The 14530-nt window shown below is 43.6% G+C and overlaps 1 protein-coding gene across 3 annotated transcripts in view; it reads right to left on the bottom strand.

The window, feature by feature from the left end:
* The window catches only part of SYK (spleen associated tyrosine kinase), a 216659-nt gene that overhangs the window by 83587 nt on the left and 118542 nt on the right, over window positions 1–14530 (bottom strand). For all 3 annotated transcript variants that reach the window (XM_075340664.1, XM_075340656.1, XM_075340672.1), the window contains one exon: window positions 7265–7425. In XM_075340664.1, coding sequence (XP_075196779.1) covers window positions 7265–7425 — 161 coding nt within the window. The remainder of the gene's footprint in view (window positions 1–7264; window positions 7426–14530) is intronic.

Raw genomic sequence — 14530 nt, 5'->3', positions numbered from 1 at the left:
GGAAAAGCCCAATTATCATGGACATTCTTAGACAGATAATATCAGTACACATCTGTCTGCTTTACCTTTCCTGGTTACAAAAATTTTGGGGGACCCCATGTAATTTTTTTTATTTATTTAATTATAAAAAGTTGTCCAATAAGCTCCACAGGGTGCAATTTTATTATATGTCGAGGGGTTGTGCAATTATATGCCTATATGTTTGTTTTTCTGTCTGTCTGTCTATCGGATTTATTGCTGCACAAAAACACCAGAAAAAGCGCAGGTGAAAAATGCATACAAAAATACGCTCTTTTTTGCCCTGTGTTTTTTCCTGCCAAGAGATACAGAAATGGTGCAGAAATTTCTGCATCGAAATATGCAATATGTGCACACACACTACCCCATGCATTGCCTTTTTATCTTTTACCACATATTTTGCACAACACTAGAATTCATTTTTGACAATTTTTTTCAGCCACAATTTTTAAATCCTTGCCAAAAATAATATAATAAGAAATGCGAGGTAGGTTGTACGTGTAGAGAAAGCAGTGTGGCAGCTGTATAGATGTGGCATGTAGAGTTGTCAACTTAGATTAGTAAAACCAGTGTGCAAAAACATATAGGCACAGTTAGGCTATGGTCACATGTTTTTGCTGAATTTTTTTTAAAATTAGTTTTATACATATACATATATACAGTACATATAGTCCCAGCAAAACCTATGAGATTCCAGAAATCACATGCACACACACTCACAAAGACACACATACACACACACACACACACAAACACACAGACACGCACACAGACACACACATACACAGACACGCTCACACAGATATGCACACATACACACAGACAAACACAAGCACACACACACAGACAGGCACAGTCACATACACACAGACACACACACACAGACACACAGACACACACACACACACTTTTTTCACCATTGAAAGCAATGAGAATAAAAAAACAGCTGCCTTTTTTATGTGTTTTTGCTGCATTGTTGTTGCTTTTATGGTTAATGAAATGTATGGTATATATATTTGTTTGTGATTGCAGTATGCACATTTTGACAGTTGCAGTCACAGTACAGACCAAAAGTTTGAACACACCTTCTCATCTCTAGAACAACTGTTAAGAGGAGACTTTGTGCAGCAGGCCTTCATGGTAAAATAACTGCTAGGAAACCACTGCTAAGGACAAGCAACAAGCAGAAGAGACTTGTTTGGGCTAAAGAACACAAGGAATGGACATTAGATCAGTGGAAATCTGTGCTTTGGTCTCATGAGTCCAAATTTGAGATCTTTGGATCCAACCACCGTGTCTTTGTAGAAAAGGTGAATGGATGGACTCTACATGCCTGGTTCCCACCATGAAGCATGGAGAAGGAGGTGTGATGATGTGGGGGTGCTTTGCTGGGGACACTGTTGGGCATTTATTCAAAATTGAAGGCATACAGAACCAGCATGCCTACCACAGCATCTTGCAGCGGCGTGCTATTCCATCCGGTTTGCGTTTAGTTGGACCATCATTTATTTTTCAACAGGACAATGACCCCAAATACACCTCCAGGCTGTGTAAGGGCTATTTAACTAAGAAGGAGAGTGATGGGGTGCTACGCCAGATGACCTGGTCTCCACAGTCACCAGGCCTGAACCCAATCGAGATGGTTTGGGGTGAGCTGGACCGCAGAGTGAAGGCAAAAGGGCCAATAAGTGCTAAGCATCTGTGGGAACTCCTTCAAGACTTTTGGAAAACCATTTCCGGTGACTACCTCTTGAAGCTCATCAAGAGAATGCCAAGAGTGTGCAAAGTAGTAATGAAAGCAAAAGGTGGTTACTTTGAAGAACCTAGAATATAAGACATATTTTCAGTTGTTTCACACTTTTTTAAGTATTTCATTCCACATATTTTCATTCATAGTTTTGATGCCTTCAATGTGAATCTACAATTTTCAAAGTCCTGAAAATAGAGAAAACTCTTTGAATGAGAAGGTGTGTGCAAACGTTTGGTCTGTACTGTACATCTCTGTATTTTGGGGAATTTTCTTTTGTATTTTACAAATATCCTATATCCCTATTCTGAAAAACTACAGTATTGTGCAAGAAATACAAAAACTCAGTACAATCACTTATGACAACCAAGCACACTATGTGAAATGAATTTACTGTATAAGAATGAAGAAATAAATGTGTAATTGTAATTCTCATGCAGCAGATGCGCGCTACACCATATCCCTGACGAGTCACACCGAGCCTGGCACTGCTGCTGGCACTTCCCCTTCACCTCAGCCGTTATTTACAATCTGACTGCAGCATTCACTGATTTACGGATCTCTCTTACTATCTCTATACCTGAGCTGTGACATGTTCACTATCCTAAAATCATAAATAGCTGCTAAAAAGTCACTCCTGATTGCCTTGGATGGAACACATTGCCGGGAGTCCCACCTGCAGTCGTGCCTTAGGTCGTGTCAGCTTTCTGTGACTGATGCAATGTTTTGCAAAAATGTAAAAAGTCATCACAGATCAAATTGCAAATTGTTCAAATTCGCGGTGACTTGTGAATATGTTAGAATTTCAATCAAATTCAATTTGCATTGAATCGATTCAATTATCTTGAGTAGCAATCCTAAAATCAATATCAAACCTTCAAAGAGATGCATGACTAAGGATATAAAGCGAAACCAGAACCTCCATGTGCAAAAATTATATCCTTTATTTTGACATGATTGAAAACACATTATAGCCATGTGCTGAGGTCCACATGCAGCATGTATTAGACATTGGCTGTATAATTAGCCAGGTATGTTTGACTTGTTGAAAAATGCATGACACAAGTCATAAAATGGTCATAAACAGCTTATTCTAAAAAAAATAAAATAACTGAATTACACCTAAAACCCCTTAAAGGGAATCTGTCAGCAGGTTTTTGCTATATAATATGAGAGCAGCATGGTATAAGCATAGAGACCTCGAATCTAACAATGTATCACTTTGTTCACTGGGTGCAACCATTCTGCTATAATTTATGATTTTAGTTTTGCCATGTGGCAGAGCTTAATAAGCTGTCTAAACCCCCAACAGGTTTTCAGTGTACATTTCCATAGACGGAAGCTGCTAATCACAGAGGGGGCTGAGTCGGGCTTCAGCTCACGTGCTCCTCAGTCAGACTAATGATAAAGCAAGGAAGCTTAGGGGCACTTTGCACACTACGACATCACAAGCCGATGCTGCGATGCCTAGTGCGATAGTCCCCGCCCCCGTCGCAGCAGCGATATCATGGTGATAGCTGGCGTAGCGAACATTATCGCTACGCCAGCTTCACATGCACTTACCTGCCCTGCGACGTCACTCTGGCCGGCGACCCGCCTCCTTATTAAGGGGGAGGGTCATGCGGCATCACAGCGACGTCACACGGCAGGAGGCCAATAGAAGCGGAGGGGCAGAGATGAGCGGGACGTAAACATCCCGCCCACCTCCTTCCTTCCGCATAGCTGGCGTGAGCCGCAGGACGCAGGTAGGAGATGTTCCTCGCTCCTGCGGCTTCACACACAGCGATGTGTGCTGCCGCAGGAACGAGGAACAACATCATAACATCGGTCATTTCCAAATTATGGAAATGACCGACGCTTCACCGATGATACGATTACGACGCATTTGCGCTCGTTAATCGTATCATAAAGGCTTTACACACTACGATATCGCCTGCAATGCCGGATGTGCGTCACTTTCAATTTGACCCCACTGACATCGCAACTGCCATATCGTAGTGTGCAAAGTGCCCCTTTAAGGGGTATTCCCATCTCCAAAATCCTATGCTAATATGTAGTAGGTGTAATAATAATCAAAATAATAAAATTAGCAAATACCTCCAATTAGATATGTAGTATAGATCTTCTGACTCACTAGATCATTATCTCATGTTCAGGGCATTGCAGGACCTTGGGTATCCATAGTTACGACCATGCATATAGTCATAGCCAGTTAGTTGTTAGTGGTCATAACCATGGATACCTAAGATCCTGCAATGCCCTGCACATGAGGTAACAGTGAATCAGAAGAACTATACTACCTTTCTAATTGGAGGTATCTGCTAATATTCTTATTATTACACCTACTACATATTGGGATAGGATCTTGGAGATGGGAATAGCCCTTTAAACTAACATTGCAGGTAAACAAAAACACACTTTGAGATAAAAGAAGCGCGGCTGTAATATGAATGTTAATCCTTGCAGTATGCTGTCTTCAAATTACATGGGCCATAAGTATGGGATACATCCTGATAAAATGGAAGTGGTTGCTGATATCATCTTACCGTTCGTGGCATATTAGTACATGGGAGGGGAAAAACATTTAAGGCCGGGGGACGCCCATGGTGGCCATCTGCAAAGCCATTTTGAATTCAACTTTAGTCTTTTTTATCAGGGTGTATGCATAGTGTGGCCCAACCAGGGTGTAGCCATACTTATGGCCCACCCTGTACTGTGATAACAGATACAGGGGTCTTCAACAGACCATTATCTGTCATGACAACACATCGGCGTCATGTGATTTTGTTGCAAGTGCGCCCATGAGGGGTCAGAAAGCACGCTCCCCTGCTGGTGCGCATTAAACAGGCACCACCTGTGGCTGTTAGAGGCAGATGAAGGCTAAATAATTCAACCTTCATCTGCAGTGAAAGATGCAGGCTCGGCATGCAAGCCCACATCAAAAGCAGGGGCATGGGTTTAAAACAAGTGTTTTTTTCCCATCTCCCAGGGTAAGTTTTAGGACCATCGGTTACACTGCTCAATTATTTATACATTGCCTTCTATTTTATTTGGGAGTATTGTTTGCTTATGTATTAAATATTTTTATATCACGGTGAAGCGATTCAGTTCAGTGAATAGGTAAAGACTAAGTTAAATTTTTATAACTATTAAAAGGTATCCTGGCAGTGTTGTTGAAGACTGAGCAATATATTATTTATACATCTAACTCAGCATTTTTATAAATAAATTGACTGCTGACTGATGTGTATTGCCAACCAGAAGTAAGAGAAACCCTCTTTAAATATGCCTAAATGTCACCAGCCTGAAAAACTTGTATTCTGCAAAAAGCTAAAATGCAAGTTTTAGGCAAGTGTGGAAAAAGGGCTGAGAAAGAAAGAATTATTTAAAAAATAGAAGTGATAATAGCATATTTGTATCAATTAACAAGAAGCAAAGTGAATAACTAAAAGAGTAGTAAGGCTATGTGAGCACGTTGCGTAGTGTCCATGCTGAAAAATCTGCAGCGATTTCGCAGTGCATGTGTGCTTCAAATCACTGCAGAAACACTGCATAATGGATGCAGTGTGTCTGCAGAATAGATGGCGGTTTCATGCGCTCTGGATGCTGCCTCTCCCATAGACAGAGTGGGAGCTGCATCCATAGCGCATGGAATAAGTGACATGCTGCATTTTTGAACGCACGGATTTGGATCAAAATTTCAGTACCCAAATTGCTGCGCTCTCAAACGCAACATGCAGATGGATTATGCACAGTCTTCATAGATTGTGCTGGGGATGCAGGACACATGCAGTTACATTGCAGTGCAATATGCAGCGTAAACGCATGAAATTACGCAACGTGCGCACATAGCCTAAATACTAAAATAGTTGCTCTCAACTATTGATCTGATTTACTGCATGTCATGTTTATATTTGTCAAAATCAGTGTTCATGTCATGTAAAATGTTTCAGGTTTTTTCCTAGTCAACGAGTCATCATCCGTCCAACTTTGAGTTAGCCTCTGATGGAAGCTCTTAATCAGCATCAATAGAACACCTGCCGTGGGTGGTCCCACATATCTTTGGCAGATGAACATTCACGCCATTTATATATATATATATATATATATATATATATATATATATATATATATACTAGATGGTGGCCCGATTCTAGCGCATCGGGTATTCTAGAATATGTATGTAGTTTATTTATGAAGATTTAAGAATAATGCAATGAATATACAGGGTAAAATATATACATTATTATTAAATGTTATTGTTCATACAACTTAATACAGATGAACGAAATTATTAAACAGATCATCAAAATATATAAACTATTACATGAATATCTAACTGTATTTAAATAAATCATCGGACGGAAGAAGTACATCGACACTATAATATATTAGTTAACAATATCAACCTAAAATATTTTTGTACACCACATTTCTTGGGAATACCTTTTGACTATCTATAAGCAACTGTCCTTGTAAAGTCTGTCACAGTGTTAAGGACGCAGTCGGGTATCTAAGGGGCCTGCCCGCACCACTCCCTCAGGAACACCCATAACCAATCTGGAGGCAGCTGAGCAGAGAGGTGGGCGGGACATGCCGAGGAGGAAATAGGAAGCAGCCGTCAGGGTCAGCGAGGGGAGGGAGAAAGTACTACAGAGTATGAAAAGAGAAGAAAGTGCAAGGTGAGTATAATCAATTTTTTTTTTACTGTGTGCTGGAGGCTGCTGCTGGGGTGTATATAGAGGCTTTGGCTTGTGGGGTGTATATAAAGGCTACTGTGGTGTATATGCTGGGGTGTATATAAAGGCTGCTGAGGTGTATATAGAGGCTGCTGGGGTGTATATAGAGGCTTCTGTGTGCGGAGGTGTCTGTGTGCAGCGGTGTCTGTGTGCGGCGGTGTCTGTCTGTGGCGGTGTCTATCTGGGCGGTGTCTGCGTGCGGCAGTGTCTGTGTGCGGCGGTGTCTGTGTGCAGTGGTGTCTGTGTGCAGCGGTGTCTGTGTGCGGACCTCTTCTCTTCCCCGCTGCGTCCTGAACTTATCATCCACTGTGGAAAAATAAGTGATCTCTGTCTTGCTCAAGACAAAAGAGACTGCAAGGACAGTGAAGTCTCAGGTTACACTTCCTATTATAGTCTATGGATAGGTGAGGGGAGGCATGAGGAGCAGTGTGAGAAAACAGACAGAAGCAAGTCTTTTACTTCACCCCAGCTGGATTCACATCTACATTGCTCAGTATTCCTGGACAACTTTCTCTATGCTGAAGCTTCTGTCTGTTTGCTAAATGCATGATTATTCTGAAAAGTTACTTAAAAGGATATTCCCATTTAACTTTTAGGGCTAACGATAATTAAAAAAGGTAACTTTAACATTATCTAATGTAAATTAATGTTAACATTGGTGATATTAAATCCACATTTAAAGCCATGTGATTGATTTTTAATATGAATTAATTACAATGTGCAGCATTACCAGATTACTATATATGTAAAATCTACTTACAGAAAAGTCCCATTATTCTTTATACCAGTAAGTAATAATTGTTCAGATTCCTCTCTTGAAATACTGCCATGGAACCAAGGCATTTTTTCATGAGCAGTGGTAGCAATCAACTTCTCTAGCTGAGGCTTTTGACTGATAATTGCTTGTTCAAGAGCTTCACCCTGTAAATGATAAAATAATTAAAAAAATAATAATAATATTAATAATGGATTGCTGAGCACTGTGCATGCGTGTCCTGCCAAAGGTTCTCTCTCCTAGCCTAAAATGCTCTAAAAAAGCAGCATGTATCTAAGAAGATGAACATATTGCTCACATTCCCCCCTTGAAGACATCCGTGTTATTGTAATGTGTTGATGTGTTTTGTTTGATTGCTGGGTAAGATGGAGTTAATATTTGTAACTAGCTTGGAGTTAGAGTGAAGGGACAGTGACAGTTTTCTCTTAGCCAAGCAAATATGACCCAGCATGCAGTAGTGACAGACCTAAGGTCTGGTTAGTGAGCAAAGCCGCAAGACGCGTGTGTAACTAGTGTTAGCGGAGACCGACAAAGTCTACAATGTGAGTACTGAGAGAGAATTGACCGAAGTACTGAGTGATCGATTGGAGTTGGGTCCTGGGACAGGATGTCTAGCACTCAGTAGTTCACAACTCAGGGACGTAAAGGGCCATAATGGAATAGAGAACATGAGAGATTGCATGCCCAGGCGGGAGTTCCTTTAGCATCAGCAATCTATAAGTTAAGGTTAGTCATATAGGCAAATCTGTTCCATTTATAGGCAGATAGGATGCGGAACTATGAGTTGAAGATATCACAAACTGAACTGTTGTACTAAGTTGGGTAGTGGTGAGAGAAGCAAGCCTGTTTTAGGCAGGACTAAGTGAAGTTGAAGAAGTTAAGAGATTGTGTTTAGAGATGCTCTGTGGTGAGGAAGTTATGTATGCGATTTCTACTGTACATAGTTGTCTTCAAGTTTCTGTTCAGTAAAGCAATCTTCATAATGAATGGTGGTCTCCCTCACTGAGTCATACAACATTTGGTCCGCTTCTGGTCCTGGCCAGCTGAAATTATTTGCATCATGCGACCTACAGGGCCATAGCGCCCCAACAACACATGTCCACACACCCAGCCAGTAACCCCCTCTTTCATGTAATGTGTCAGGGCACAACAGATGAGTACCTCACCCATGGCTACCACCTCGCACCACGTTACATGTACAGGGGAAACTTCTTACATAACTTGGTACATGTGACTGACTGGTGTAAAGCCTTAGTTAAATAATTAGTTTTACTAATCTGTTTTTCTTTTTGGATTATGTATGGATATGTTTTATTTATATTGTGGACACAAGGTATGGTGTACATAGCCACATGGAAATTTGGAGTGGAATTAATTTTTGAAGGTGTTTACAGTATTGTTTGCTAATTTGGATTTTTTGAAAGGTCTGTCTTGAATGTTGCCAGAACTAATTTGTATGGCCTCACGTCCGTTCCTTAGGTGTGACTACAGATATCAAAATTAACAAAGTATGAGCAGTTACTACCATACCAGTAAGGGACATTTTGAAACTATCTTAGACCTCCCCCTCGCTTTAGCTCCAAATATGAGATTATATAACTCCAAAGATTTTATTTGAATAAAGACTCGCACACATGCCCTCGTTCACCAATTTAAGATAAATCCTGGAAGTTTTGACATAATCCAAAGAGTAATGCCCCATGACATCCATCATTTCCTATGGAGTTTTGTTCTGAGTACTTTCTCAGAATGATGCTCCATAGGGCACAGCCGGCCAATGGCTGGCCTGGAATTTCTAATGAGCATGAGAAGCTCTGGGTCTGCTGCTGACCAGCAGTGATCTATGAAACCTCATACTGAGAACGATCTCAAAATGGAGCTCCAGAAGTCACTGCCGGTCAACAGTAATATACGTAATTTCTCACGAGTGCTAGAAATTCAAAACATACTGCTCACTGAGAGTGACCTCTGGAGCCTCGTTCTAAAAACATTCTCAGAAGGAGGCTCCAGAGGTCACTGCCGGTGAGCAACAGGCCCGGAATTTCTCCAACTCGTGAGAAATTCCTGGCCTGAAACTGGCCAGCTGTGACCTATGGAACGTCGTACTGAGAAAGTACTCCACGGGAAACAGCAGATGTCATGGGGCATTACTCTTTGGATTATGTCAAAACTTCCAGGATTTATCATAAATTGGTGAATGAGGGCATGTGTGTGAGTCTTTATTCAAATAAACTTTTTTTTCTCTGTGTCTGTGTTTTTTTTAATTCTATACTTGCTAGGTTTGTAATGGGGGTGTCTGATATACGCTTATCGATTACTAACCCTCGGGCTTGATGTCAGCTGTCAATTCACAGCTGACATCAACCTCACAAGTATTACCCTGATTGCCACAGCATCCTTGTAATCGGTAAGAGCCAGGTAAAGTGACAGAACTGGCACATATAATGAATGCACCACTTCTGGTTGCGGGTGTGGGCTTCTATTTTTAGGCTAGGAAGGGTCAAATATTCATGGGCAATCCCAGCCAGATAATATCAGCCACCAGCTGACTGCTGTACTTTGGCTGGTTATCAAACATAGGGGGAACCCCAAGCCATTTTTTTTAATTATTGAAATACAGTAAATTATGATAATAAAAAGCACCTTGGGATCCCCTTTATTTTTGATAACTAGCCAAGGTAAACCAGAGATCTGATGGTTGCAGCCCATAGCTGTTTGTTTCACCCGCACTGGTTATCAAATATAGGTGGGAGCTCACGTCATTGTTTTTTTTTGTTTTTGTTTTTAATCTTTATTGTTCACAACAGTGTACAGTCATCTTTTGCATGCAATACAGCTTGTTGATTGGCTGTGCTGCAGAGTTTCAACAAACTTTATTAATATATGAACAGTAAACTTGGACACAGACTTTTTTTTTTTAAAAGTCAGTGTTCAAGGCCGAGCCCTGGAAACGCGGTGTCGGGTACAAACCCTAAACTTTATAGTTCGGGTTAGCTCATGCCTGCTAACTATGCTTCTGAGGGTTTTGTTGACATAAAAATGTAGCACTTTTTCTCATTAAGTATAAAAATAACTCAATATTAAGTCATACATTTCATTTTACACCTGTAAATCTGTAAAAGCTGTACTAAAAATTGTAAGGAATTAATGTTAAATTACTTCAAGTAATGGAAACATATTTCAAGTGTATCACTATATATTATCACTCTATATTTTGAGATGGAAAAAAATAAATTACTGCACTGTCAAAACCCTGATCAACCCTAACATTAAAACGTGATATTGTCTTAGGATAGAGTCACACTTGCGAGTGACTCGGAGAGTCTCGCGTCGGCATCACCCAGCATGGCCGCACACTCTCTGAACAGGAGCGTCTCAACTACATAGAAATACCTTCAGCCGACTTGCTCCAGTCAGGAGAGTATGCGGTCATACCGCGTGATGCCGATGCAAGACTCGTTGAGTCACTCGCAAGTTTGAAGCCGGCCTTATTGTGAGTTCCATCATGCTGTCAAAACATTTCTGACATATCAATATGGACGTCACAATATATATGTAGGTTCTGGCCCCAAGTTATTAGCAGCAGGTCCCTGAAGTCCTGTAAATTGTGAAGTGGGGCCTCCAAGGGTCTGACATGTTTTTCCACCACATTCCAAAAAATACTTAATTGCATGGAGTTTAGAGAATTTTCAGACCAAGTCAACACCACAAATACTGTTATTTTATGTTAACCATTTCTAAACAAGTTTTGCAGTGTGGTATAATATATTATTATTTGATGACTAAATGAAGACTTTTTAATGTAGACCTTTGGATACTTTTCTTTTCACTTGGAGGTTTATTAGTGTATTGCTGGATCGCTATCACTTTTGTCATTCTCCCAGAGAAAACAAGTGCATTTATAAGTTACTTATATAATCCTGCTTGTATTTTTCCATCACAGTCAGCGAGAACTTTTTCAGCAATTTGTACTACATTACCTCTACTTTGGGTAGGTTCAGGTATACTAAATTACACTTTATTTCATCTTCAATAAAAACAAATAGTGAATCATTTTTTTTTAAAAGGACAGGAACACACATACTTGTGTTTTGTGTTTTGAACGCCAATAGCTTCTTAAACATAGCAAAGCATGAAACATAATATGACAATATGACAACATTTTTGGCCGAGGAAAATTATTTGTATTCTGTTGATAATTCCTTTTTTTCTTGCATTGGATGATATGGTAGATATGTGGACAATTCATTATTTTGTTATGTGTACGGCATAACGAGAAGCATATATACTAGGATACGCCCATGATGGGGTACATGTATAGCAGAATGGGGAATATATATACCATGATGAGGGACATACAGTCAGGGCCAGAAATATTTGGACAGTGACACAAGTTTTGTTATTTTAGCTGTTTACAAAAACATGTTCAGAAATACAATTATATATATAATATGGGCTGAAAGTGCACACTCCCAGCTGCAATATGAGAGTTTTCACATCCAAATCGGAGAAAGGGTTTAGGAATCATAGCTCTGTAATGCATAGCCTCCTCTTTTTCAAGGGACCAAAAGTAATTGGACAAGGGACTCTAAGGGCTGCAATTAACTCTGAAGGCGTCTCCCTCGTTAACCTGTAAACAATGAAGTAGTTAAAAGGTCTGGGGTTGATTACAGGTGTGTGGTTTTGCATTTGGAAGCTATTGCTGTGACCAGACAACATGCGGTCTAAGTGTTTCGCCCGGGGACCAGGGGTACTCAGATCCGGGCCACAGAGTCACTTCTGCGGGTATCACGGTGGCGTGACCCGGTCTGTGATCCCAGGCTCCACAGTAAAAGGGGGTTTTGTTAGGGGAGATTGTCCGTGACGCCACCCACGGTTGTGGTGATGGTGGAACACCACCGCTGCTCTGGAAGGGGATCCCGGGAGCGATGACAGGGAGCAGCGTAGTTGTTATGTCCCCTCCGTGGGTAGGGGGGTTGGTTGTCCCGGGGCCCAGTGATGGGGTAAGCAGGGGGCAGGGCGCAGTGCTGCAGTGCGATGCCCGAGGGCACGGGTGTACTCACAAGAAAGTCACACGGAGTCACTGGTGAACTAGAATTGCCGGTGTCCGCAGCCTTTGGTACGGGGTGTTAGTGTCCCACACACGGTGCAGCAGCCCTGGTTGTTCTTTCCCTGCAGCAAGTGTCTTTCTCTCCACTCTCTTCCACTGCTCCTCAGCCGGGAACGGGGAATCCACTCCCCTGTAGTGATCCGGGTACCCAGGCACCGAGGGGCCACCGCCCGGCTCCGGCTACCTGTTCTGGCCCCTTCCTCACTACGGCCTGTCCCGGCCCTCTCAGAGCACACTTCACTCCCAGCCGGGAGCTACAGCTTCAGACTTCCGTCCTGTCTGCCTCCACACACTCTCTGCTCCAGCCCCTCCCCTCTCCTCTGCTTTTCCCTTACACTGGGGGCTGTGCTTGTCTGGCTGCACCGGTGTGAGATCATATTACCAAGGAGGATTAACTCTTTATGTGACAACCTGGCTGTGCCAGGGCGTCACACACCCCCTTGGTAAAACACGGCCCGTCCTCAGGCCGGCTAGGCACCGACATTTTATTAAACTGGAAAAGATAAAACATCAAACACAAGCATGTTCAATCCTCCCACAACGGGATGCACATTACTTTAACGTTGCAACAAATAACACTTTTAATAATGTTAACGTAACGGGTCCTTTAGTCACCCACCCAAACAACCTAGCCTTGGTGCTGCCCCTAAAACCCAGGCAGCACCCCTTGACCCCAGTCCAGGAACAGCCCCAAATTGGTCAACGGGACCGGTACTTCGCTGCCGTTGCGGCCGGGCGGACTGCCGGAGCCGTCGTCATCTCCGTCGCGGCCGGGCGGACTGCCGGGGCCGGTGGCATGGTGGTGACAAAGGTGAGGCCTGGGGACCCCAGGTCTGGGTCCTCCCCAACAGACGCTGCGGGCTCCGCTACCGGTAACAGGGGTAACGGCTCGGTGCATCGCTGCGGCGGCCTCTTCCAGGAACCAAATGCTGGCAGAGTCCTGGCGTCCCTGCTTCCACAGTCCTTGTCACATAAGCTGCGGTTCCTTTCTACTGCTCCCCCTTGGTACTCAGGAGCAGTCCTTCCAGCAACTTTTAAAGTTTCCCTTTCGCTTCCGGTCCTCCGGAGCTTCACTTCCGCCCGCGTTCTCGGGGGGGCGGAGCCTCTTTTTCGCGCCCAACGCTTGGGGAAGAAGGTGCTGGGCGGGAGATTTTCGCGCCCAAAATGGCGGCAAAGATGGTGACTTTAAGATTTTTGCAGCGGATCACCGCTGACAGTCCAGAATAAGGCGCACTTCCTCCAGGTAACTGGATGGGTTCGATCCTGTTCGTGACGCCAAATGTTTCGCCCGGGGACCAGGGGTACTCAGATCCGGGCCACAGAGTCACTTCTGCGGGTATCACGGTGGCGTGACCCGGTCTGTGATCCCAGGCTCCACAGTAAAAGGGGGTTTTGTTAGGGGAGATTGTCCGTGACGCCACCCACGGTTGTGGTGATGGTGGAACACCACCGCTGCTCTGGAAGGGGATCCCGGGAGCGATGACAGGGAGCAGCGTAGTTGTTAGGTCCCCTCCGTGGGTAGGGGGGTTGGTTGTCCCGGGGCCCAGTGATGGGGTAAGCAGGGGGCAGGGCGCAGTGCTGCAGTGCGATGCCCGAGGGCACGGGTGTACTCACAAGAAAGTCACACGGAGTCACTGGTGAACTAGAATTGCCGGTGTCCGCAGCCTTTGGTACGGGGTGTTAGTGTCCCACACACGGTGCAGCAGCCCTGGTTGTTCTTTCCCTGCAGCAAGTGTCTTTCTCTCCACTCTCTTCCACTGCTCCTCAGCCGGGAACGGGGAATCCACTCCCCTGTAGTGATCCGGGTACCCAGGCACCGAGGGGCCACCGCCCGGCTCCGGCTACCTGTTCTGGCCCCTTCCTCACTACGGCCTGTCCCGGCCCTCTCAGAGCACACTTCACTCCCAGCCGGGAGCTACAGCTTCAGACTTCCATCCTGTCTGCCTCCACACACTCTCTGCTCCAGCCTCTCCCCTCTCCTCTGCTTTTCCCTTACACTGGGGGCTGTGCTTGTCTGGCTGCACCGGTGTGAGATCATATTACCAAGGAGGATTAACTCTTTATGTGACAACCTGGCTGTGCCAGGGCGTCACATAAGGACCTCTCAATTGAGGTGAAGCAGAACATCCTGAGGCTAAAAA

The sequence above is a fragment of the Anomaloglossus baeobatrachus genome, chromosome 1 (genome assembly GCF_048569485.1).
Source record: "Anomaloglossus baeobatrachus isolate aAnoBae1 chromosome 1, aAnoBae1.hap1, whole genome shotgun sequence".
In the NCBI taxonomy this organism is placed as follows: Eukaryota; Metazoa; Chordata; class Amphibia; order Anura; family Aromobatidae; genus Anomaloglossus; species Anomaloglossus baeobatrachus.
This window is presented reverse-complemented; position numbering and strand designations above follow the sequence as displayed.